This window comes from Juglans regia, chromosome 7, assembly GCF_001411555.2.
Source record: "Juglans regia cultivar Chandler chromosome 7, Walnut 2.0, whole genome shotgun sequence".
NCBI classification, from domain to species: domain Eukaryota; kingdom Viridiplantae; phylum Streptophyta; class Magnoliopsida; order Fagales; family Juglandaceae; genus Juglans; species Juglans regia.
Window position 1 is genome coordinate 35,014,973 of NC_049907.1, and position 27,310 is coordinate 35,042,282.

Consider the following 27,310-nt stretch of genomic DNA (forward strand, 5'->3'; position numbering starts at 1 on the left):
AAAATTCAAAAACAACAAGCTGTCATTTAAGAGACGTTTGGATTCGAAGATGATTTGAGATGAGCTGAGATGAGCTGAGATGGATTGTGAATAGTAGTGAGATTTATGAGTTAAAGTTGCTGAATAGTAGTGAGATGAGTTGAGATGAGCTGAGATGAGTTGAGATGAGCTGAGATCACTTACGAATCCAAACGAATCCCAGTGGTTGGAGATCACTCTATCGGGTGGGTCTTGCCACCCTGATGCCGAGGTGGCCGCAAACCATGGGACTGTTGCAGAACCACCCTTTTGCGATGGGTGGACGGACCTCCTTATGCTGGGAAGACCCAATAACCACATGGAGCAAGGTGGCCGCCGTAGAATCACTCCTAAGGTGACTGGCGGTCTCGCTTGCAAGTATGTTGGCCGACCACCTTATGTTAGGTTGGCCCAACCACCCACCCCTAGAGAAGTGAGTGGCTAGGGTTGCCCAGCAAATCCTAAGTGAATGCTGAGCCACCCTCAAAGGGTTGAGTGCCAACTAAATATATTTTTATTATACATTTTAAAAAGGCTGATTCATTTTGTCTATTACATATTGTAGGCTTTGGTTTATGTAAACTATCTCTTTTACATTTTAGAGTGTACACCACTCAACATAAACTCTTTTGTTATTTTATGAAAAAGTATCACATTAAGGCTACATTTGAATGTTAACTGAGTTGAGTTGAATTGAATTTTATATGAATAACAGTGAGTTGAGATGGTATAGTGAGTTTTATGTAAATCACTTAAAATGAGTTTATATGTATTTATATATATTTATAAGAAGTTAAAAAATATTGTAGATCCTGCATATAAATAAATGTTGAGTTGAAAAAAGTTATGAGTCACACATGTAAAGAGGTTTTGAGTTAAGATGAATTTAATGATTTGAGAGTTGAATATTTAGATATTAGAAGGGGTCTAAAATTGAGCTGAGTTCGATCAAGAAACCAAACGCAATCTAAAGAGCTACTACATCTACTCTTATTTATTTATTTTATTTTTACAAAAGATAAGATTTTTAGTAATTTCTTTTGTAAAATTCATGTGGAGACAAAGTAATTATAATTAAAAAGAAAAAATAACAAAATTTCAAATTAAAATTTTATGGAACCCTCGGGTCTCCAAGATATCCTATCAAGCATCGTGCCGTTATTCCTAACCCAATTCCATCTTAGGAGATGTTTGGATTTAGAGATGAGTTGAGATTGTTTGTAAATAATATAATAAAAATTAAATTATTTATTATATTTTATGTATAAATTTGAAAAAATTGTTTTAGAATTTGAAAAAGTTGAATTATTTATTATATTTTTTGTGAAAATTTAAAAAAATTATAATGATGAGATGAGTTGAAATAGATTGCAGTGAGTTTTGAATCCAAACCTCTCTTTAATCGATTAAACGGCCAGAAATCCAAAAACGAAATAAAGAAAACTGTCCTGAATGCATCGAATCATAAATCCTCCTGACTTTCCATCTCTTCCCTAACCAAATTTTTAAGACAAATACAGCTAAAAAAATAGATTATAAATATAAATTTATAAATTCACACGATTTTATATATACTTTATCATCCATCTTGTTGCATAAATTTAATTTGAATATATTTGCCGCTGATGAAAAAACATTTGTGATCACAGGCGTGGAAGCGCATCCCTTGAGTGGGACCCACTTCCCGACAGTGAATCAGTGATGATGTTTTTTTTACCACTCTCCGGCCGTAATTTTCCCCACATTTTGAGGGTTAAGAAAGTTAAAGCAACCCGAAAAAGGTGAGGTGGCATCTTCGTATTGTTACGTGATATTTCGTATCGTAATTTGGCGTCTAATTACCAAATAATTGACGTAATTCCAGTTTTAACCCTCAAGGAGTCCAAGACTCACCCCCCCACTCTCCTAAATGGTTTTTCTTATTTGAGTGGGTTTTTTTTTCTCTTTCTTTTTCTTTTTCTTTTTGTTTTGCTCTTTCTTTGCCTTCTCATACACCTCATCAGTTTCTTCGATTTGTTGATCTGCTTGCCGCACATGTTGGTCTCGATCTTACCCTTTAATGGCCACTGAAAATCCAAGAAAGAGAGAGACAGTGAGTGAGAGAAGAAAAGAGTGATCTGTTTGAATTTATGAGCCGGGTTTCGGTTTGAGAAAGATGGAGAGTGAAAGATAAAGAATTCAAGCGTGTTTCTTTAGTGGTGTTCGTGGGCGTGACTCTGATTTGGTTGGATTTGATATGGGTGGGTGTTTTCCTTGTTTTGGATCATCCAACAAGGAGGGAAGTGGTGTGAAGGAAGTGGCCAAGAAGGATTCTGTTAAAGAAGGCTCAGCTGCTCAGTCTCATCATGTAAATAGAGTTAGCTCGGGTAGATTCTTATTCCATTGATTTTTTTCCTTTTTCTTCGGTCAGTTCGATTACTTGGTACGCTTTGATTGTGTTCAATTTTGTGTTTTTATGGCTTTGTATGAATTGCTTTTGTTTTGGTTATCGTTAGATTTTTTGGTCACTTTGATCTGATGCATCTGTGGTTGTTTAGTCTGGTTTCACTGGCTTGCTAAATTTGTTGCTTCAATGGTTTCACTCTTACAGTTGAATGGTAAATTGTTGGGCAGAGGATTTTCTTGTTCTATTTTTTATTTAGTTGTCAAGAACATGTCTGGAGATCTGGTCTCGGTTCTCAGAGTTCCAATCAGCTTGCTTGCTTTTGGTAAAAACGTTTCTGCTGCTTCATAATTGTCAAACTTGAGATAGATACAGATGCTAGTAAGTGCATTTTTTTTAAGTTAAAGTTCTTAGATTTCCTGCAAAAAGTTGAAAAGATGATACTTTGATGAGATTTTACTGGAATGCTTTATGACTTTGTAAAGATTCTATTATGCAATATTAAATAAAATGTTAAGCTTCAACTTGAAATTTTTATTGAAAACCGTACAGCTACATTATTTTTTTTCACGCTTTACAAGCATGGATTAATCAGCCTGAGTAAATAACCAACAAAAATGTGTTCTCCTAGGTGATTTAGAATTCATAGGTGATCTTATTAGTTTCCTGACATCTTTGAAGGCAAAATTAAATGTGGAGACATATAGGTCCCTCTAATTATTGTGTTCATGAATTCATGTCCTTAGGTCATGCAATTGTGTTACACAACTGTACTAGTATGTCCTCTATGTATATCTCATTTCCTTCTCTTTCCCCCCTTTTTGCTCTTTTCTTCCCACTGACAGGATGGCATCTAATTCATTTTTTTATTCTGTAGAAAAATCAAAATCTCGAAGTGGTTCGGATCCTAAGAAGGAACCAGTCGTTCCAAAAGATGGACCAACAGCTCATATTGCTGCACAAACATTTACATTTCGAGAGCTTGCTGCAGCAACAAAGAACTTTAGGCCAGAATGTTTGTTGGGTGAAGGAGGGTTTGGACGTGTTTATAAAGGTCGGTTGGAGAGCACGGGACAGGTAATTTATGATAGGTTAAAATGGTGCCGTATTACGATTTCTATGAATATGATCTAAAGTAAGGTATACTATTGCTTTGATTCTGGATCTTATTTGACATAGAAACCTCTACATTGTTCTGCATTTCGGTATGATATAGTCATTGCTCAATGACCGATTCATTCCTCCAGTAAACCAAATCTATTCCTTTTATAGCTAATTTCCATCAATCTAGTCTCATATGCTCTTTGTCGATCCCCTGTTTGATGTTAACTTGTTTTTGCAGGTAGTGGCTGTGAAACAGCTTGACAGGAATGGCCTTCAAGGAAATCGAGAATTTTTAGTGGAGGTTCTCATGCTTAGCCTCTTACACCATCCAAACCTTGTCAACTTGATTGGTTATTGTGCAGATGGAGACCAACGTCTCCTTGTTTATGAGTTTATGCCGTTAGGATCCTTGGAGGATCATTTACATGGTTAGATTCCACTCCTTTTATGCTCATATACAACTTTTGTACCTTTTGCTCCTAATTGAGTTATCATTTTATACACCTACTCGTTTATAGGTTGTACCATGTTGTAGGCTTGTAGCACGTAATTAAAAAATCTTTTGAGGTTCCTATGCTATCAAGTCTGTTCATTATAGACTGTCCATTCTAACACGCATAAGCGATGTTCTTGTATATGTCCCGAATACTTGGGCTCTTGCCTATTCTTATGATCAATAAAATTTTGTTTGCCTATAAAAAACATATATTATTCAGGGATTCTACTAAGGCTCTCTATGTGTATAAAACTTAGAAGTGAAAACTTTGGATAGTTGTTATCTTTAAGTATTTATTTTTTCACAAGTAATATGTAGATGCTGTGCTTGTGTTTTACATATATGCATGGAGGTGACATGAATGTGCATTATTAGAGATAATTATTCCTTCTGTCAACTTTTGTTCCAAATTATCAATTTAGTAGAGATAAATTGTTGCATTAGTTGCTACTTATAAAAAAAAAACTGTTGCATTAGTTGCAGGATGGAAGTAATATTTAAGAGAATTGACACTGTTTTAGTGGTTTGGTGGCCATTACTGCTTTCCTTTTGTTTCTCATCCCAACTCTACATCAGAGAGGGAAGGGGCTGCTTATGGTCTTCCCCAGATAATTAGTGGCTTGTGATATTAATATATGTCCACTTTTGGGGAATGTTGACTTCAAATATGGGAGAGGGCTACCTCTGCAAATGTAGACCGCAAGCCCATTGGCCTCTAATGGATCAAAAACATGAATTAATGAATAAACATGAGTATAGAGCATCATAATTTTCTTCTTGATTTTTAATAGAACATAGAGAGAGTATTCTTAATACTTAGGACAAGGAAGAAATTGTGTTAAGTACCACATTAGGTGGGTGGATTGTGGAGATATGTTTGTGCTTAGTCACCAATTGGTTTTGTATTAGACGGATCTGGTCTTTATGAGTGATTCTAGAGAGCTCCAATTGTAACTTCAGTTAGTTATTATGTAATGCAAGATGAGCCTAGCGCTTTCTCTGTGTCATGTCAAATGGTCATAGATTTGACACTGCAGTGCAACATGGACCTTGATGGATTCTTAAGAGATTTGAGTGAGGGATATCGTGTTATTTCAGATTATGAAGATGTTGTGTTACATTGTGTGGGTGGATGTTCTATAGCCCACATTGGTTACATGAAAATGAGTTTTACAAGTCAATTCGAGGAGATCTGATTTTAACTTTGATTTGTCCTTTAGGTATAGCGCGGATTTTGCTGTCGATTTTGTTTTTGTTCTAAATTGTGACAGTCTTAAAAGATATTCTTTGACAAGATAAAAAAAGGCAGCTAGTGCTTTGAATGCCGTAGTTGTTTCTCTGAATACATTTTAAAGGCCATGAAGGGAAAGAAAGTTGACTATGGAAATGTTGGAGCTCTTGAGACATTGGAATTTAATATTTGAATGGAGAACTGTATTATAAAGAGCAATTGCGGATTTTATAGAAGTTTTCTCTCCGTACAGTTCTTTTTCCTTTGCTTTTTTTCCTGCTTGCTGGTGGTAGTGTTGCGTTAATGGCAATAACGCAGTGTGGTGATTAGGGTTTTAGTTCAGATTGAGATAGTGTGCTGGTTGGATAGGATGGGGTTGTGTAGAGAGGTGGTTATTGATCAGAAAGTTTTTGAGTTCAGTAAGGAGAATGACAAGTGGTGGAGAATTACTGAGAGAAGCCGTCGTGGGGTAAAATATATTTCTTTGGATCATGAAGCCATGGGATGGTTGGGTTCAATGGTTAGGGAGTGTGCGGCTTCTTTGGGCCCTGTAGAGTTCCTGAGAACTCGTAGAAAGGGTAATAATGTTTTTATGGTGAGGAGGGGATGGAACAACAATGGCTGGTTTATATGCATTTCAGAATATGGGCATGATAAGAGGAGAGGTATGTTATTGGTGCCGGAAGGAAGGAAGGGAGAGGGGTGGAGAAACTTTGGTATTTCTCTACAGGAACTAAGCTCTTCTTCCTCTGTTTTGAGTGTGAGAAACAGAGAGGGTATGGTTCAGGCAGGGAACCCGGAGAGGTTTAGGGGTGGTGGTGGTGCTCCTTCGTGGACAGCAGTTGGGGGACAGTCGTACAGTCAAGCCCTTCAAAAGGGCCAGGTTAGAGCTGTGGGCGCTGGGTTGCCAGGCGTGGGAGGTGCAGAGATCGTTCATGGCAGTGTACTGTTGGGGCCAAATCAGGAAACTATGTTAAGGGTGCTGAGGGAGATGGAGCAATGTTTTGAATACCGTACCGGATGGCGTACCGGTCAAGACACTGGAACGAAATATTTCGGTACCGGTACCGTTTCGTGTACCGTTTCGGGATAGTCGATATATGAATAAATTATATATATAAATATATATAACAATTATATTCTAAAATAATAGTTTATATATGAATAAATTATATATAAATACATACATACATATAAATTATAAATAGTCTAATCTAAATTGGGGGTCAAAAAATAAACTTGTAGTTTGAAAAAATGAAAAAAAAAAAAAAAACACAGGCCGAAATATCGGCCGGTACCGGCCGAAATATAGGCCGGTACAGGCCGAAATTTAGGCCGAAACGGCCGGTACCGGCCGGTATTTTGGCCGGTACGGAACATATATAGTACCTGTACCGGCCGGACGGCCGAAACGAAAAATTTCGGCCGTACCGGCCGGTACGGTACGAAATTAAAAACGTTGAGATGGAGAAAAAAGTTGGGAATTTATTAGAGGAAATAGTTTGGCTAAAACGGTGCGTTAAAGGCAAGGAAGAAATGAATATGGATAAGGACTGGGTTTCGGGTGTTAGTAAAGATATAGAAATGGGCTGTGATTTGGGAGCAGAGTTGGGCCCGTTTGTGGAGAAACCTGGCCCGAAGGATATGGGTTTGGCTCTGGGCCAGACCGTAAGCCCAAAAACAATTTGGCTGCCCAAGCAGCAGGAGACCGAAACATCGGTGCAGTTGCCGAGTCACGAGATATCGGCCCAGGTGTCGATAAGTGCCGCGTCGGTCTTCTTCCCATCGGCACAGAAAGATACCCCGGTCGCGGTCGAGCTTGACGTGATCGTAGAAGATCGAGATATCGCAGAAGCTGGTGAGTTCGCAGAAGATGCTGAGATCGCAGCAGACGTTGTTTCGGTGGAGACCGTGTGGTCTAATTCCCTGTCGTCGCAAGGGGGTTTGTCGTCGGGGAGTACACAGAACCAGCCGTGTGTGGTGGTCGAAGGGTTACTTGCAGCTTCAAGGTCCATCTCGATGGAAGAAGATGGATTTTTGGGTGAGATACCGCCGCTGAGTCATGGGGTATTTCTGGGAAATACTGTCGTTGAGTCGAGGGGTGGGGGGATGGAAGGCATCGTGGTGAGATCTGAGCAGTTGCCTATCACGATTGACCCACTAGCATTGGAGTTGGTATCTGTGGAAGAAAATAAGGTGGGGGATGGGGCTGTACAGATAACTTTGGCTGTCCCTGCCAGTGGGAAACCAGATTTAGTGTGTGGCTCGGAGCTGGCTGTTTTTACTCCTGTAGAGGAGGAGGGGGCCAGCCTAACTCCTTTGTGTACAGTCCTGCCTGGTTCTAAATATGGGTGTGGTTCGTCAAAGTAGGTTTTCAAGAAAGTAGAAGAGATTCAAGCAGTCATTGGGATTTCGTTTGGAGGCTATGAGGAACAGTTTAAAGCTCTCCTTGTAGCTCTTGAGGATAGTCATTTGAAGTCAGCATCAAGGCGTGATAGGGAACTTAAAAAGTTAACGTGTTCTGTTAATTATGACGTGAAAGAAGGGAGTGGTGGAAGGGATAGATCGAGAGGGAGGGGCAACATAGTTTTATTATGAAGCCCAAGATTATATCATGGAATACTCGGGGGCTCAATGATCGTAATAAACGAGCTAGTATTAAATCGTTATTGCGGTTGTGGAAGGGGGATGTAGTGTGTTTGCAAGAAACAAAATTGCGACACATTGATAGAAAAATTGTGAGAAGTTTATGGGGGTGCCCGTATGTGGGTTGGACTTATTTGGCCTCGGTGGGAGCCTCAGGTGGAGTATTACTAATGTGGGATAAAAGAATGGTTGAGATGATTGAGGAATGTATTGGAGAATTTTCAGTTGCGACTCTATTTAAAAATGTGGTGGATGGATGGGAATGGGCATTTGCAGGTTCTTATGGTCCTAATGTGGATAGGATTAAGAGAGGGATGTGGGAGGAGTTGGCGGGTTTATATTACTTATGGGATGTGCCTTGGTGCATGGGGGGGATTTTAACACTATTCGTTTTCCTAGTGAGCGATCAGGGCAGGGTAGACATTCGATGGCTATGGAGGAATTCAATGAGTTCATTTTTTATCTTGATCTCATGGATCTTCCTTTGGCAGGAGGTGAGTATACTTGGTCAAATGGACGGGTTTGGTCGAGATTGGATAGATTCTTGGTTTCTCCCTCGTGGGAAGCTAAATATCCGGAGGTAAGGCAGAAAAGACTAGTTCGAGTCAGTTCAGATCACTTTCCTATCCTTTTGGATTGCGGGGGTATACACAGGGGGCACAGATATTTCAAGTTTGAAAACATGTGGCTTACAGCGGATGGGTTTGTAGAGATGGTGCGTACTTGGTGGACTTCGTATCAGTTTATTGGTACCCCTAGTTACATTCTTGCTGGCAAATTGAAGGCTTTAAAACAAGATTTGAGGAAGTGGAATTTGGAGGAGTTTGGTCACATCGACAGTCAGAAGGGTACACTGATGGAGGAACTGCAAGACTTAGAAGAGAAAGAGTTCTTGGGAGATAATTCGGAAGATGTGGCATTGAGAAAGGGCATGGTTATGGCAAATTTGGAGAGGGTTTTGTTGTCAGAGGAGACTTCTTGGCGGCAAAAATCCAGGGCTCTTTGGTTGAAAGAAGGTGATAGGTGTACAAAGTTTTTCCACAAAGTGGCTAATTCACATAGGCGTAACAATGCTATTGAGTCTCTTAATTCAGGGACCCAGGTACTAGTTTCTCCACCTGAGCTAGAAAATCATATAGTTCAGTACTATGAGACCCTGCTTTCAGAATCGGTTCTTTGGAGGCCAAAGCTTGATGCTTTGCATTTTGAGGCTATTGACCCTCAGAGTGCAAATGTGTTGGAGAGACCTTTTGGCGAAGAAGAGATTTATAAGGTCATTTCGGGAATGGCAAAGGATAAAGCGCCGGGTCCGGATGGGTTTACAATGGGTTTCTTTCAAACCTGCTGGGACATAGTAAAAGGTGATGTTTTCCAGGTTTTCAATGAATTCCATTCTTTCCAAAAGTTTGAAAAATCATTGAATGCGGCCTTTATTGCTCTCATTCCCAAGAAACATGGGGCAGATTCTATTGAAGACTTTCGGCCTATAAGTCTGGTTAGTAGCGTGTATAAGATCATTTCAAAGGTGCTTGCTAACCTGCTTAGTTCGGTGTTGGAACATATTATCTCCAAATCCCAGAATGCCTTCATTCGTGGGAGACAAATTCTTGATTCAGTACTCATTGCAAATAAGTGTTTGGACTTCAGATTACGGGAGGGAGGTTCAGGTGTTCTGTGCAAGCTTGACATGGAGAAGGCATATGATCATGTGAATTGGGAATTTCTCTTTTACTTGCTAGTGAGAACTGGATTTGGGGATAGCCGGATTGTATGGATGCGGCATTGTGTTTCAACCGCTTGATTCTCGGTTCTAGTTAATGGCACACCTGCTGGTTTTTTTGACAGTTCGCGGGGATTGCGCCAGGGAGATCCTCTATCTCCTCTTCTTTTTGTTATGGTTATGGAGGCCTTAAGTAGGATGATGTAGGCTGTTGTTGGGGGAGGTTTCTTATCAGGATTTCAAGTGGGAAGTGGTTCTGGTGATTCCATGATCATTTCACATCTTCTATTTGCAGATGACACGTTAGTATTTTGTGAAGCGACTAGTAGCCACATCCAAACTTTACGAGCTTTACTACTTTGCTTTGAAGCAGTGTCAGGGTTAAAAGTGAACTTGGGTAAGTCTGAGATGGTTCCTGTGGGTGAGGTCTCTAATATCCTAGATTTGGCAAGTCTCTTGAATTGTAAGGTGTCCTCGCTCCCTATGAAATATCTGGGTCTCCCGTTGGGGGCAACTTTCAATAATAGAGCTATTTGGGATGGAATAGTGGAGAAGATAGAGAAAAAGCTTGCTGGTTGGAAACGGGTGTATTTATCAAAAGGGGGTTGTCTCACTCTTATTAAGAGTACACTCACTAATCTCCCTACATATGCTCTATCTTTGTTTCCTATGCCTGTAGGGGTGGCGAATAGATTGGAGAAACTTTTCAGGGCTTTTTTATGGGGAGGTATGGGGGAGGAAAAGAAGTTCCATCTTGTTAAATGGAAAACCGTATGTGCCTCAGTTGTGAATGGGGGGTTGGGAGTTTGTAATTTGAGAATTTTTAATAAAGCATTATTGGGAAAATGGTTATGGAGATATCACATGGAGAGAGGATCATTGTGGAAGGAAACTATTGATGCTAGATATGGGGCCGATTGGGGTGGTTGGTGCTCTAAGGAAGTGGGAGGGAGGTATGGTGTGGGTTTATGGAAGTACATAAGGAAGGGATGGCCAGGGTTTGTAAATCAAATACGCTTTGTGGCTGGTGAGGGCGTTTGTATTAGATTTTGGCGAGACGTGTGGTGTGGAGATTATACTTTGGAAAGGGTTTTTCCAGCCTTACATCGTATTGCAGTTAATGGGGAAGCTTCAGTGGTAGATGTGCGTGTATACTCTCATGGTGTGCAGCAATGGAATGTTTTTTTTATTAGGGATTTCCATGATTGGGAATTACCTATAGTATTAGAATTTTTCAGCCTATAATACTCATTGGAGATTTCTACAGCGCAGCGAGATAGTTTGAAGTGGCGGACTAACAACCATAAGATATGTACAGTGAAGGCGTATTACAATATCTTAACAACACAACGAGGTAGTATTCAGTTTCCCTGGAAGAGTATTTGGAGATCTCGTGTGTCTTCGAAAGTTTCTTTTTTGTTTGGAGTGCTGCTCTTGGGAAGATATTGACCACTGAAAATCTGAGAAAGAGAGGTTGTGTAGTGTTGGATTGGTGTTACATGTGCAAAAAGAATGGAGAATCTGTGGATCATCTATTATTACACTGTGAGTTTGCAAGGGTGTTGTGGGATGAAATCTTTGTAAGGGTTGATGTTGCTTGGGTTATGCCTATGAGGGTGGTGGATTTGTTGGGGTGTTGGCCAAATATGCAAGGTAGTCATCAAGTGGTAGCAGTATGGAAGATGATTCCGTTGTGTATTATGTGGTGTATTTGGTTAGAAAGGAACGCACGGTGCTTTGAAGATAAAGAACGCTCAATGACCGAGTTAAAGAATTTTTTTCTCCATACTTTAATGTGTTGGTTTTCTACTATTGTATTAGATGGGGATAATATCCAGGAATTCTTGTCGTTATTTAATCGTTCTTAGAATGTAATTAGGAGTACTTTTGTATACTTCCTGTGTACAAGGCCTATGCCTATTTCATTCATATATATAATATTTATCTTTTACTGATCAAAAAAAAAAAAAATTGAACTTGCCTCACAATATAGGTCTTAAAATAGTGCTGATACTGTTATTTTGATTAATAGTGGCATTGGGCTTGTATAATTTGGTACTTCTTGCAGTGGCACCAGCAGAAAAGACTGTTATTTAAATTTGGCAGCTGATAGCTGTAGCATTATTGTTATTTCTGCTGTAGTTGTTGCTGCAGCAGTTGAATTTGGCACGGCATTGGGAGTAGTAAGTTACTAACAGTAACTGCAGTAGTTATTTTTGTGGCAGTGGCAATAGTAATTAAATGTGGATACGATAAGTTGTAGTGGTAGTAGAGAACTTTGACTAGTAGTAATTGTAGCCGAATCTCCGTGCCAAGAAAAAGCTTACATGATGACTTCAGATGGTTCTATGTGTTGCAGATGATTTTTGTTTCTTCCATTAAATACCGTTGTTTACATTGTTTCAAACTGGGGTATATTCTACTCTTTTCTTTTGTATGTTGCTTCTGCGCCCTCCCCCGCCACACTGGAATTATATGTCTAAGAAGAAGAAGCGTAATAGTAGGGGGTGCACTTTCTTAAGTGGAGGATTGAGGGATGGAGTTTTTCCCACTATGTTGTAAGAGGGTTAACTTGGTTGTTGATGTCATAATAAGCCACTAAAACTATAAGCAAGATAACTTATCAAAAAAAAAAAAACTATAAGCAAGATGCTGTGCAGAAGGTCTTATTGAAAGAATCTCAACTTGATGGTTCATATCGATCTGAGTGGCTAGAACTGGTGTAACATTTAGAATCGTAGGTGCAAAAGCAGCTTAACTTGGTTTTTCTTGTAAAGGCGATCAGGTAGGGGACATCTTAGAAAGATGATGCTGGTAATGTCAAGTTTAAAACATTGCCACACAGAAACATTGGTTAGATATTCTGAGCCTACCTACACAGTTGTGTGAGATCATTGTATACATAGAGCTTACTACACATCCTGTATACTTGAGGTCCTTTTTTTTTCTTTTTTTTTCTTCTAACAAAATTTTGCATGGTAAAATGAGCCTATCGGTTCAATCATATGGTTGTTATGGAATATCCTCATACAGTTGATATTTCCTTCTTTACAACAACTGCTTGGATTCAGCTGAATATTTTCATAAATTCCATATGTTCTCCTGTTTGTAACAGTTGCTTGAATTTGGCTGCTGATACTAAGCATGTTTTATCACCTCAAATGATGGTGTGATGCCCTGTTTGTACTTATTGTTTCCAATTTGTGCCTCTGTTGCATATTTGCTTTCCTCCCCGTCATGGAAAGCTGGTCTCCCAGTTCTCCAGTATGTGTTTTGAACACCTGACTTTTGATACTTTCAGTGAAAACCAGGCCTGTAATTTCAATACAAAGTTATTGACTTACTAGTTTCTTGAACATGCATATTGATCAGCTATAGTAGATAATAAGAGACTGTTATAGTCACCATGTTATCAAGAAGAAAGAGGGGGCGGGCGATCTTAAGGACTGTTCATCCGGGTTCCGGCCCGGGAATCCAGGTATACCCGGACCAGAACCCGGGTTTCAAATCTGGGCCGGGTTAGCCCGGGTCAGGCCCCGGGCTGGAACCCAGATGAATCTGTGTTTTTTAGAACCCGGATGAATTTGTGTTTTTTAAAACCCGGATTCCGGGTTGAACCATTTTTTTTTTTTTAACATTAGAATTCACAAAAAAATAATCAGATAACTAGTGTAGTATTTCTTTTTCCTAATGCTACGTGAAAGAGATTACCCAAATCTCCCGCTCTTCCTTCGCTGAGACTGCCATTATGATTGCCATTCTCGTCTTTGGAAGAAGAAGATGGCGACGACGAAGCGACATTATGAATTTAAGAAGGAAAAAAGAATGGAACAACTTAACAAGGACAAAAAGATATAGATAAAGAGTCCTAGGCAACCTAACCTGTACAGAGCTTGCTGTAAATGGGACCATTCTGAATATTAGACGATTCAAGTCGCTAGGCATGCCATTTGATGTCTGTGATATTCTGTAAGCTGCAAGCCATAAAGTTGATTGGATGTGCAAATTCTGAAAGTTCTAAATTAAAGAAAAAATAATATATTAAAGTTGAAAGTCGATTGTAACCTGTACAGAACTGACAACACGCTTCCCCCTCTACCATTCTATCATCTCACCGCAGCCTTTTCACCGTCCCCAATGTAGGAATCCTTGTACAATGAGTACTGCACACTCTACTCTCTTGAGTCTTCTACTCTCTTGAGTCTCTGTCTATCTTTAACAGCTAGAAGATAGTCACGCCACCGCAGCAAGTGTGATCTTTGCACTCACAAAAAGTGGGTGCCAGAACAAAAAGGCATAGTTGTAGAAAGCACTGGAATTCGCGTGTGAAACAACAGACTCTCTTTCTTCTGTATTTATTTTGATTTTTCGGAAGTAGTGACATTTGGGAATTAATGACTGGAGCCGTTAGAGAGCAAAGTATGAACACTGGTTTCAGTGATTTGTTATGGAAATCTGTGAAGTTGAATCTGGATATATATATATATATTTAAAAAACAACCGGGTACTAGGTTTAAAATCCGGTACCTGGAGGGTGTACCCGGATTTTACTATGCGGGTACCGCCCCATGTTTGTTCCGGGCTGGAACCTGTAACCGGAATCTGATTATCCTGGTTCAGAACAGGGCCGGACTGGGAAAAAACCCAGCCCGGATGAACAGTATTAGCGATCTTTGGTTTGGAATCTTAGATTGTGAGTAGAAGTCGAGAAATAAGTATAGACACAACGTGGATGATAAAATGAATGAGAAAAAATCTAGGGAAAGGGGAAAAGCAGAATTAAAAATGAAGTATTTTTAAAAAGCTTGAATCTTGTGCCTATTTGGGATAAAGATCAGAAGATTTTTCTGAGACGGTAGTCAGGTACTACCATGTAATGTATAGACATCAGGGTTTCACAGTGGAAAAAGATTTTCAAAATGGATGCTCTAGGTGGAAAAAGAGCAATAGAAAATAAATGGTTGCCAAGGTCTCAGTTATAATGGCTGTAGCTCGAGCTTGATGACAACAGCTTCTTCTTGTCAACCCTACTAGTGTGTATAATGCGTGTCCGATAAAACAAAAAGGGTTAAAATAATTGCTTTATTGCATTGTTATGCTTTGAGTTAATTTTTGTTCCTCTCCGGAAGTATGAGCTATTTGGTGAGGGAGCTGGGTTTAAGTTTTTCAAGAAAAAAGGGGTGGGGACTTGGATAAACCACTTAATTACTAAGAAGCTAATTATGCATACATTTAATTATCTTATCCACAATAAGCATCTTACATCCACAGTGTAGTAAATGTTTTGTGAAGGGCAATAACATGCTATTAAACCCATGTACATACGTACATACACGTAATGACTTTATCAGTGTATTATGGGATCAACCATTGGAAAGTGTATTTCCTGATGAGTGAACAAATGAAACAATTGAAAGTAGACATGTTTGCTTCAAATGTTAAACATTAACTTAACAAATATGTCTGTAACTCACTGCAAGAATAAGAGGGGGAAGGGGGGGAAGGGGGGGGGGGGGTTGTATGCTGACAAATTTTGAGTACCTGGAGAATGATTTGTAGTGACTTTGTCTTGCTTGTGATAGTCTAATATTTTAGTTTCAATCATTAGAATAACTTATATCGCCAATGTTGAGTGATCTTTTAGGTTTTCTATACTTTAATTCTTAACAAAGAAATAGCACTAGTAATTTACTCAACAGCTTGTTTTGCTTAAATAATTATTACTTCCAAAGATAAACTTGTCAAATTGGAGTTCTACAAGTGCTTTGTTCAGAAATTAATTTTCAACTCCTCTTTTTGTCAATACTTGTATACCTAACTCAAATTCATATTACACGTCTGAACTTTCATCCTGCCTGCAATTTTCTTTTCCACTTTATTTTCAGATCTTCCTCCAGACAAGAAGTCTCTGGACTGGAATACAAGGATGAAGATCGCAGCGGGTGCTGCCAAGGGGCTGGAATATTTGCATGATAAAGCAAATCCTCCTGTGATATACAGAGACTTAAAGTCATCCAACATCCTTCTTGATGAGGGCTATCACCCTAAGCTTTCAGATTTTGGGCTTGCCAAACTGGGTCCTGTTGGTGATAAAACTCACGTGTCCACACGTGTCATGGGGACTTATGGTTATTGTGCTCCAGAATATGCCATGACAGGCCAACTCACTCTTAAGTCTGATGTGTACAGTTTTGGGGTTGTCTTTCTCGAACTTATAACAGGGCGCAAGGCAATTGATAATACCCGTGCGCCTGGAGAGCATAATCTTGTTGCATGGGTGAGTATTTTTTCCTCTCAAATTGGAAAATTTATTTAGATTACATTACGAATAATGGCTTGGTCATTAGTCTTATAATTATGGATTTGTGTTAGTTGTCTCTCTTTCTTTTCCTTGAAAAAAAGGAGAGTAAATTTATGTGGTGTGTATATTTGCAGGCACGACCACTTTTCAAGGATCGTAGGAAATTTCCCAAAATGGCTGATCCTCTACTCCAAGGCCATTACCCGATACGAGGACTCTACCAAGCTCTAGCAGTGGCGGCCATGTGTTTGCAGGAACAAGCAGCTACTAGGCCTCTAATAGGGGATGTTGTGACTGCTCTCACATATTTAGCCTCCCAAACCTATGACCCAGATGCAACTGCTGCTCAAAGTAACAGAGTTGGTCCATCTACCCCTAGGAACAAGGACGAACGGAGAATCATGGTAGATGGGCTGGATAGCCCAGATGAGGCTGGACGTGGTGGGCGGCATGGTTCCCCTTCTGCTTATAAAAATTCCCCTGATTTCAGAAAGAGAGACTCAAGGGAATCAGGTGCTGGAGCAGCACTAGCAAGGATTGACATTGGTGGTGGTTCGGGGAGAAAAGCAGGTTTGGATGAGTTAGATCGACTTGAATCTCAGAGAGACAGCCCCATTAGAATTGGGAGAGCCAGGGAAGCCCCCAGGAATCGCGATTTAGATAGAGAACGAGCTGTGGCAGAGGCAAAAGTATGGGGTGAGAATTGGAGAGACAAGCGGGCCCAATGTGATGGGTAAATTTTGACGGTACAAATGAGTAATGCACCAAAACTCTCGACTGTTTGGAGTCTTCTAGGGAAGAAATGAAGCATATCATTCTTGTCTTATATCATTGTTGTTGCGCAAGGAAACTCGAGTATGTAATAATATACAAGGAATCATAGTTGAAAGTGGTGGATCAGGGGAGGGGTTCAGCTTGTGATTTGGGGGCATTTACGGGTAAAAAGTGGGCGGAATGATACCTAGAACATGTCCAAGTTATGTATTTAGGAAATTCAGAAAGTCTGTAGAGCAGTGAAGATGTCTAATTTTTGCATCCCCCATATATATTGTCTGTGTAAGTGGGGGAACCTAGTGGGTTTGGTGTGAGTGTCATTACATCTTGTACCTTGATACAGTTTCGTATATGGATGGATGTCTGAGTTATGTTTTCGGCTTATACAGAAAGGTTTCATCATGTTCTCTCTCTCTATTGAACTAGTGACTGATTTCTTTCTTGTGTGCTTTGCTTTATTGAATCCCAAATAAATATCGGAGAGGTATTAACTAATAACTGCTGTGTTATTGTAGGACTTCATTCTGATGATCATAATCAAACTCAATAGCATTCGAGTCTCCACTAAAATTTACACGAGCTTCCATATATGTCGAGCTTTGCTCGCCTAGACATGCTTGGTTTACCGCCTCTCCTCTTAAAAGTTCTTTTCTTTGCACATTTGGAACTCAATTAATACCACGAACTCATTCTTACCCAATTCTGATCCTTTTTTTTTTTTAAAAAATTTATAAATAAGTTAATTTTTTACTAATATTGTTAAAAGAATAGGCATAATTCAAATTGGATTATACTGGGCGTATAAAAACAGAACTTGCTAACGAGCTTAGACAATTATCAACTTGGGGGTTCTAAAGACCTGGCACTGAAACTAGGCCTTTCATACCTCTGCCTTTTAAGGAGGAGCTAATACAATATATAATTTGAAAATATCTAATTGTAAACGATTCTGTGTACTAATACGCACACTCATTCAATATGATTGGTCAAAAAGTAGATTTTATTAAAAACAATGCTAATTTAAATTTAGAATATGAATGCAACAATACTAATACGCAGATTAGTACGCAAACCAACTTGTACATAACAAAACTTACATAATTTTCAATAGATGACCCGTCCACCTTAAGTAACTACAATGTACCAAATACCTTAGGTTTAGAGATGCTCCTATGTATTGATTTATAATAATTCCTGAAACTAATTCTTAACCTACGACATTTTCAAATCCATCAGGGTGATGTGATCGATCCCGATCCCCAAAATATGGGGCATCATAACAAACTCTAGTATGAAATTCTAGAGCAGAGCCGCTCCTTGCCACACTAGCCCTACATCAAAATTATAATAGGTGTCATCCTGCCTAAAATTAATAATAAAAATAAAAAAGTCAATAATTTACATCATTTCCTCCGCTTTCCCTGCAGAAGAAAACATTCTTGCTTCAGTAAATATGTAGCCAGTAACTACCACATGAAAAGGAGGCAAAAATCAATAAAGGACTGGATTATACCGAGCTCACATAGTCGTCCATGGTCAATTGCTTCCGCTTCTTTAAGGAACTGGGACCGTCGGTTTGCCTAGCCAGAGCACGTTTTGATGGTGTCATGCTCTGAGATAAATGCAATCAAGTCAGTATGAGTAGCAATTTGGATGGATGGATATATGAAGATTGCCTTGATCACACCAAATAGAGGATCCAAATGAACAAATGCATGTGAGGTGGGCAATGCCCAATGCCCATGTTTTTGACAGAAAGATAAGGAAGAATGTCTGCATGGTGGTTTTTGAGTGTCAAATTGAACCTTGGCAAGCTTCTTCTCTTTACGGGCTTGTCTCTCCCTCTCGTCGTACTCCTGGTTTTCCTTCTCCACCAAGCGAATTAGAGTATCACACCTCCTTGCAAGTTCTTGAGTTGTGCGAGACTTAACAAACCAATCAAAACGAAACAAGGGTGATGTGCGAAATGCAGCCTTCAACTCATCCCAGTTCCCATACCCAAGTTTGTGAACCATGCATATCTGCAGATTGCGTAGCAGGCAAGAATCATACATCGATATTTGAAGATCCCACAACTATACCAAAGTTTGCATAGAATGTTCTTGTTTTTTATGGGGAAAGAGGGAAAAAGGGAGAGAAGTGAAGGGAAAAAAAAACCACACCATGAAACGATCACATTCTTCATTGTACAACTTCCCTTTGTTCTGACCATATTGAATCTTGAGTTCCAGCCATGGATTCTTGTACCTGTCCAACTTCTTCCCAATGGCTTTCATGATCTCATCTTTGCGTGAAATTCTAGCCTCCCCTCTTTCGATATTCTTAATGATCCTATCATAATCTGGAGGAGATGCATTCAGACTGAATTAGATCTAAGATTAAAAAATAAAAATCATCTGAAAGTTATAACCGACAGTTTATCACGTTTAAAACCAAACCAATTAAAAACAAGTGCAAAACTAATGCAGTTCTCTTTATCATGATTAACAACAGTTTAGCTCAAAGTGCACGCTAATTGCAGTTCGCTTTCTCCAAAACTGATGGTCAAAGTCAGTCAAACTAATTAAAACTATTTCTTCAAAACGTTCACATCTGCAAAACTAGACATGGATATTGGTTCTGTAGAAGCAATGATGCATTTGCATCATGATTAAGGAGCCTGGAGCCCACCAACAACTGTAATGTAGTGAACTCCAGTAAAAAAGGCTTAAGTTCAAGGCAGCAGACATAATTTTTAAGAAACTGTATGTACATATCACAATAATAGAAGCTTACATTAGCTTTTCATTAAAATATCTTTTCACTTAAAGTGGCACGACATATTAATGGATGTTACTCACCGTTTAACTCTTTGTATCTTTCTTTAAAAACTTTTGCATATCTTTCAACTTCCTCTTCTGTTTTCCCTTCCATCTCAGAAGCAATACTTTTTATGTCAGTTCGGCCATACTTCTCACATGCTCTGATGAAGGTGTTGAAATCTTTTCTACTCCATGAAGAAAACCCCTGGCATTCATCAATGGCCAGATTTAGGAAAAGATAACCATCATAAATCTTTTCTACAACATATAATCCACTTACTTCTTCTAATAGCCGCTCCTTCTCTTCCAGCTCTTCAGCAGTCAATGGATCTCCAAGCTCTGAATGTAGATGCTCGTTAGAGAACATAATAAAAAAAATAAGTCAGGAAAGGAATGCCGTTATCATGGAAGATACTCAAAATACCTTCAGGTTCATCCACCTCTATTGTGTCTTTCAACTGATTCTTTTGATGAGTTTGCTGAAAATAGTCAAATAATAAAATAAATTATGCACAAGATAGTTTCATTAGCTGCAATAATGTCAACAAATTATACAACTAAAAACAAAATTTCAACCAAATATGCATGGGCTAGGTTGTGATCAGAGAAAATAGGATATTTGTTGGAGCTCAATGTAACCCACCATCAGATAGCGCACTTCCTTTTCATATAGCTCACTCAGCCTTTGTGTGTTAAAGAACTGGAAGTCATGCCTGACAGCAGAAGAAAGAATAAATAAACATTCCTAGCAGTTGAGGCTACAATCCCAGCTTACAGTGCAACGTGTTTCAAGAGGTGCTCACAATTGAGGCATCCGAGGAATTCGAGGCTCTCTTGGTTTTGCCGGACCCCCTTGACGCATTGTTTGCTTAAAGTATTCGGATTCTGAATAACTAGAGAGGACAAAAAGAGAATTGTGTTTCATATAATGATGGAAAACCATATCTGCAATATGCATAGCTTAATTTTACTAAGAAATAAAATGCTATTTACTTTCGCTTCCGCTCTCTCTTTGGTGGTTCAATCCAATTATCACTAACAAGCTTCTTGAAGTCAACCTTGTTCTCGTCCTTCAGCACAAAAATAGCACACAAATTGCAGTAAGTTCCTACAGAATCCTTGCAGCAATACGAGCAAAGTACAAGCCGAATAGCCTATATTGGTTGAAAAACAAAGCACGAAGGAACCGCATTTACCTTCTCATCATCAAAATCATACAATTCGGCAGCTGCAAAAACCACATCAATATCAGAATTTTACATTTTTAAATTGTATAATTATTAAAGCAAAAAATATCTATATTTATGGGGAAGAATCCTTGTAAGTTATATGCATACTGTCATCCATTTTAAATTTGATTGCATCTTCAGTAAATTTCTTCATCTTGGCATCGAGCTCAGCAGTCGCCTCTTCTCCTTTTGCAATAATTCTGTCAATGTCCTCATCTGTAATTGTACTGTCCTTCGAACTGAAAACCATTTCAGCACCAAACCTCACCATCTGGAGCAGCTCATCTTTATTAACAGCTGCATGCACAAAAATGCAACAGCAAACCTTGATGTACAGACTTAAAAACATGACAAGATAAGACACTTTATCATGAGCAAAATGTGAAACTGCTTACTCTTCTGCTCTGCTAATCGTCCTTGCTGAATCACCAAAGCATCAAGTGCAAGCTTTTTATATGCCCTCTCAATCACTTTTTCCTCAATAGTATACTGTTCCATAAATCAACTACAATCAGAAAATTGACGTTTATTGTTATTACTTAGCTTCTCATTTTTCATAATAAATAGATGAAGGTGCAGACCTCCGTGCAAAACCGGAAGACTTGAACTTCTTTCTTTTGACCAATCCTGTGAGCACGGTCCTGTGCTTGCAGATCGACTTGTGGATTCCTGAGAAAATCCCAAGCTTCAACAAAACCACAAGTGAAGTAAAAGAAACGCACACATGCATACCAGCACCGACACAGCAACTCCAACAAAGATAAAAAAAAAAGATACTCACCAGTCACTATCATAAAGAATGACAACATCTGCCGTAGCAAGGTTAATACCAAGGCCTCCAGCTCTAGTCGATAATAAGAAAACAAATTTCTCGCTTCCTGGCTTATTAAAAGCATCAATGGAAGCATCACGATCTTCTCCACCAGTATTACCATCAATCCGACAATATTGGTATCCACGAAACAATAAGTAATCTTCTAGAATGTCCAGAAGCCTTGTCATCTGAATACAAAAACCAATGACAACCACAGAATCAGAGACAGGAAAAACAAAAAAGACATGGCATCACACATGACTTTGCATATGAATTTTTTTTAAATGGCATTTGAAAAAATATATCACGAATCAGAAGTGTGTTGAATGTTGAATAAATATTAGAGCTGAACATAGTTATCAATAACATATGTAACAGTAGAATTTTCAAACTGACCTGTGAAAATATCAGGACCCTAGAATCACGCTCTTTTAGTTTCGGAAGCAGCTTATCCAACAAAACCATTTTACCTGCAAATGAAAATTATTGGTGATAGAGAGTTGGTCATTTGTCAATTGATAATCCCATATAAACTCAATGCCTTGTATAATCGATGGAGTACCGGCATTTGTAATAAGATGATCTCCTGTAGTGTAAGGAGGGCCAGGTTCAGCACCTTGAAAAAGATATGGATGATTACAGCATTTACGCAATTGCATTGCTATGTTCAGGAGGCGCTTACGTTCTCCGCCAGCATTAACAACCTCAAGATCTTTCTGCAGCAAAGCCTTGTAATAATGTTTCTGCATTTGTGACATGCCTACTTTAAGAATGGTTTCCTTCTTTGGAGGTAAACCTTTCTCAACATCTGACTTTAATCTTCGGAGGAGAAAAGGACGGAGGACCTTATAAATGCAGAAAACAAAAACTACTTTGTCAGCTTAAAAGGTAGCATGTTCATGTGTGAGTGCAAAATAAAACACATTATTGCTCCCCAACTGGAAGGTTTTTTCACCTACCTTATGCAGTTGCTGAACAACTTCCTGCTGATCATTTTCACCAGAAATTTGGAACCATTCATCAAAAGTTTCAGCAGAACTAAATATCTCTGGAAGAAGAAAGTTGAGAAGGGACCAGAGTTCATGGAGATTGTTCTGCACAATAACAAGATAACATCACACTTTGATTAAAGAAAACAGTACCCAGCAGTTAAATATAAAGTTCCAGAAAAGAAACTGATCACCAACTCCCCAAAGGTACTGAAATCAACTAAAATTCATGGAATGATATAGTTATGGCCCTCCCAGAGGTACAATAATACAAATGATGATGAATAACTCATCATGAAGATCATTAAGAATCTAAATTTCGGGATGACCTCAAAAGGTACTCAGAAAATATTGCGCAGTTAATTGAATCTTTTCTTCCCACTACATTTTTCTTCGCACTAAATATTGTGCAGACCAATTGAATCTTTTCTTCCTACTACATTTTTCTTCACACTAAATATTTTGCAGACCAAATTCTAATAGAAAAATATGCTGGTCTTCTCTACAGCCATTTTTTCGCCACTAATAAACTTAAATACTACAAAAATGTCATGGTCGCACAAACATAATACCTTTTTTTTAACTTATATTCTGAATGTAATGTCAACTTTCACTATAGCTTCAGGTAAAAGACACTGCATACATTTGTAAAATAATTAACAACCATATTTGCTTGAAGTCTGCATCACGACCAACATCACAACCATGTCTACTTTCAAGGATAACCAACAAGTTCAATGAACATGGATCCACATTTTTTAACATGTCAAGCTGGCAAGTATCCACACCAATGAAGATTACAATACATACCTGAAGTGGTGTGCCTGTTATGAGAAGACGATAATTAGTATTATATAGCCTCATTGTTTTAGAAAGGAGGGAGTTCTCATTCTTGATCCTATGAGCTTCATCAATGATAATATAGCGCCAGCTGAAACGACGCAAGGAAGACTTCTCTTTAATTGCCATTTCAAAACTTGTTACACAGACATCAAACTTGCCAGCCACCAGTAAATTGTCACGTATATGACTCTGCAAAAAGAAAAAAAGAAAATGACTAACTATTAAGCAAAAAGGTTCTGGTGACCACACTACACTAATTCGGGAGAGCAAAATGACTCACTCTTTCTTCAGGATTTCCAAGAAACTTTACGGCACGTAAAACTGGGCAAAAACGCCGAATTTCATTCATCCAATTGCCAAGAGTAGATTTTGGCGCAACTACCATATGAGGGCCAGTAATTCCTCTGAACTCATGCAAATATCCCAATAAGGAGATGGTTTGCAACGTTTTACCAAGGCCCTGGATGAATAAATCATCAACTTATCACCATATCATATCAAGTAAACAGAAGCAATGTAATCTCTTATACGTGAGAAAATACAGCTTGAAGGACCAAGGCATAAAGTAAGTGATCCTATAGAGAAATCAGACAAAATAAGTCAATTCTAAAAGGCACAATTGTGTGCATACCATTTCATCAGCAAGGATTCCGTTTATACCATTTTCATACAGTCGTATAAGCCAGTTTAAGCCAGCAAGTTGGTAGTCCCTCATCTTCCCCTGTATACCTGAAGAAATGAATCGATAGATAAAGAAAAATCAGGCTAATCAGCACACAAATAAATACTGCACTGCGAGCAGAAAATATCATCATTAACAGGAGATAATCTCTCTAACAGATGAGCAAATCCTAAAAAACATACAACAAAAATCTCAAACTAGCACATGGCTAATAACAGCCAATGAATACCTGAGAAAAATGGGGACAAAACAATTAAAAAATTCTTCATGAATCGCTTTTGCCACCTTGTGCTTGGGAACCAAGGTCGTTTGAGACAAAATATATAATATATAAAAAAAACATACATTTAGTGAGTTCACACTTCCAGACACCAAGAGCTACAGTCATCTAAACATAGTAGTGATTTAAAACGAAGTAATTGGACAAGAAAAAAAAGATAAAAATGTGCCAAAGCAGAAATCTTAGTAATGATGAGGAAAATGACCAAAAAAACACACTTTTTTTTTTTTGACATTTTTATGGAAAAAAATTAAAAAAGTAAAAACAATTGACTAACATATCAACAAACCATTTACCAACAGATGAAAAAAAAAAAAATAGAGAGAGATAGAGTCACAACAATTTGAGGGCAGCCCTAAAAGGGATAGCCGAGTCATATAGATAAACAGATGGCACATACAAGAGGGTTGAGTCACCAGCCGTGTGTTTCCTGTCCCAGATAGACCATCCTCTTCCTCCTTTAGACATTCTTCATCTTCTTCCTCTTCAGTTACTTTTGATGCATGGCGGCCCCTACATAATAAAGATGGAACAAACATCACTAATGAAGATTGAAATGCTAATGGATGACACAGCAGGCCAAACCAAATTGTCTCCACCTAGAACTTATAAAAATAAATTGTCTCCACCTATAGGTTTTCTAGATAGACAATGCAGCTAGCACAGGTGGCTCGTTATATCTACATGCCATTTTGATTTGAACCTGTGTTGGAATGAAATATATCTCAATTTAACATAGATTCAACTAAAAATGACATGTTCTAGTGAAATACAATAATTCCAACACACTCCAAAAAACTAGCTGTTATTTTAATCCACTCAAACTTCCAACAGGCTCACTCTACTTGAAATCCCAGGTTCTAATCAGCCATTGAGCTTTACATCACCGCAGGGCCATACTCACATAAAACAGATTCATGTCCAAAATCAAATTTTGAACATATCGCCCATAAGGGTTGTGCAGGCAACAATAACAGCTAAAACAATACCAAACACGAAAAGATTTGTATGGCAAAAGAACCTATTCTCGGATGAGATTGTATAAAAAATTAGATGTAAACAAGCGAGAGTAAAACATTTCCTTAGGATCAATGGAGGTGGACAATACACGTGATTCATTTAAGAGACCAGGAGTTATACCTTCCTTTCGACTTCTTTTGAGATGCAGATTGATCACCTTTGGCAAAATGCGCAAACAACTCAGTTTGCTGCAGGAGATACTTCAAGCGCCCATGTCCCTTATTGTTCTGCAATTAAAATAAAACTGCCTGTCATATTCAATAGTCTATAAATTACGCAGAGCAATATAAGTCCCATATATGAGGTGCGCACCATATCCGCATCAATTGCAGCATTTTGAGCGTCCAGAATTTCCTGAATCTTTTGTTTCTTCATTTTCTGCATTTCTTTGAGTCTGGCCCTCTCACGCTTGCTAATTTCGGCATTGGACATATCCTTTTCATCCTGTAAGTAATCCCGAAAGGATATGCAGAAGATAAAGGTTCTACACGAAATGATGACACTGAAAATGCCGACTTGAGAACAAATAACAGAGCGAACTTTCACTTTATTATTTATTAACGATATTGAGCTACTTAAAAGTGATAGAAATTAAAAAAACAAAAAAGAGATAGAAATTAAGAAACAAACAAATTGATAAGCAAGAGATGAACTAATACTTGAAAACCTTCGATTGTCCATCATCTAGACCCAATGCGACAACGCATAAGCTTAAGTTAGCATTATACTCCAGTATTGCTTGATCCATGTATTCAATATGTCAAAGGCGCTCTAGCGCAACAGGTTCCAGAATAAACCGTAGCGAACAGAGGCAAGCCACCCTTAGATCCAACAAACAGAAAGTAAAAGACACGTACGCGCTTTGTCGATGGCATGATCATAATTACCTCATATTCTTCGTCGGCATCGCCGTCCTCGGGGACGGCGTCGTCGTCCGAGGCAGGAGAGTTGTCTTCGTCGGAGCCGGCCGAGCGAGCCACGGCCTCGAGCTCCTCCTCGTCCTCCTCTTCGTTGACCTGCTCATTGACCTGCTCCTCCTCCTCCTCCTCCTCCGACGACGACGAATTCGAGCCGTTGGATAGGGCTTCATCAGATGACGCCTGTGGCTTCGATGGCTTCGCCATGGGTTCGGTTTCACTCGGATCGAGGGTTTTCGTTCGTGCGTGCGAGTGTTTCAACTACTTGCGTCCGTATGTGTGCGCGATAAAACAGACCGACTTTTTAATTTTAGCCCACTTGGGCCACATCCAAATGAAAATGGAAATGAAGGTTGGAGAAATTTATAGCCGTTCGATCGGTAAAGTGAAGATGTGCGGCTCGAAAGCGTCTGGGTCTGGAAAAGAATATGGGAAATTTTCCCGCCAACGTTAGGGCAATGTGTATTTCCCGCCTACCGGCCTCCGACCGGTGGCTTTCGGCCTGTGGTAGCTCGTAATCCGATTGTATTTCTATATTCAGTGGTGCGGTGATTCAAGTTTATTTTGAGATAATATATATAAATATTTATTTTTTTCGATCCATTTTACGAGCTCTATAAAAGTGCATATTCTTTTATTTTATCTTTATAAAATTCTGTTTTAAAATAGCATATTTATGTAAAATAATAGTATTTTTATAATATTTTTTTAAAATATAATTAAATAAAAAATTATAAAAATATCATGCCTCTATCATTTTTCTTTCAACGGTACCACGATTATGTCGTTAAAATTTAAGTAATACTACACAACTTTCTAACCTCTATACATCATATTTTTTAAAATTTTTTAAAATTTTTTTTAATTATTTTTTGAGTTTATTCTTTTTAAATTAATTCAATTCTTTTATTTATTATTTTTATATTAAATATTTGATAAAAAAAATAATAAAAATTAAACAAAATATAATATATAAAAATTAAAATTTAAGGGGAACTCGTTTCTCGAAATAAATTAACCAAGCAACAAATTAGTTCAAGCCCAAGACCAAAACCGAAAACA

The 27,310-nt window shown here is 38.5% G+C and overlaps 1 protein-coding gene and 1 pseudogene across 3 annotated transcripts; one reads left to right on the plus strand and one right to left on the minus strand.

Annotated features, from left to right (window-relative positions):
• Positions 1-1,953: 1,953 nt before the first annotated feature.
• Positions 1,954-17,075, plus strand: LOC108995039 (annotated as a pseudogene).
• Positions 17,076-17,733: 658 nt separating this feature from the next.
• Positions 17,734-26,559, minus strand: LOC108995062 (ISWI chromatin-remodeling complex ATPase CHR11). Of its 3 annotated transcripts, XM_035692114.1 has the most exons (26): positions 26,219-26,559; positions 25,644-25,775; positions 25,452-25,558; positions 24,712-24,824; positions 23,981-24,078; positions 23,630-23,809; positions 23,317-23,538; positions 22,477-22,611; positions 22,200-22,362; positions 22,080-22,103; positions 21,914-21,987; positions 21,485-21,705; positions 21,285-21,372; positions 21,099-21,192; positions 20,812-21,000; positions 20,671-20,702; positions 20,468-20,544; positions 20,278-20,367; positions 20,118-20,187; positions 19,899-19,953; positions 19,755-19,813; positions 19,514-19,679; positions 18,836-19,014; positions 18,479-18,694; positions 18,187-18,285; positions 17,734-18,094 (listed from the first exon to the last, which is right to left on the minus strand). In XM_035692114.1, exons 1-26 carry the CDS (start codon positions 26,453-26,455, stop codon positions 18,077-18,079), a joined length of 3,138 nt encoding a protein of 1,045 aa, XP_035548007.1. In that variant the 5' UTR covers positions 26,456-26,559; the 3' UTR covers positions 17,734-18,076. The 3 variants fall into 3 exon arrangements, with proteins under 3 accessions (XP_035548007.1, XP_035548008.1, XP_018826103.1); XM_035692115.1 differs by lacking the exon at positions 22,080-22,103; XM_018970558.2 differs by having other exon boundaries at positions 22,080-22,362.
• Positions 26,560-27,310: the final 751 nt, after the last annotated feature.

Coding starts and splice junctions, on each gene's coding strand:
- LOC108995062 (XM_018970558.2), bottom strand. CDS start 26,455: ATGGCGAAGCCATCGAAGCCACAGGCGTCATCTGATGAAGCCCTATCC. Junction 22,612..23,316: donor TAACAGGCACACCACTTCAG/GTATGTATTGTA, acceptor GTTATTGTGCAG/AACAATCTCCATGAACTCTG. Junction 21,373..21,484: donor ATTCTTTATGATAGTGACTG/GTGAGTATCTTT, acceptor GGATTTTCTCAG/GAATCCACAAGTCGATCTGC.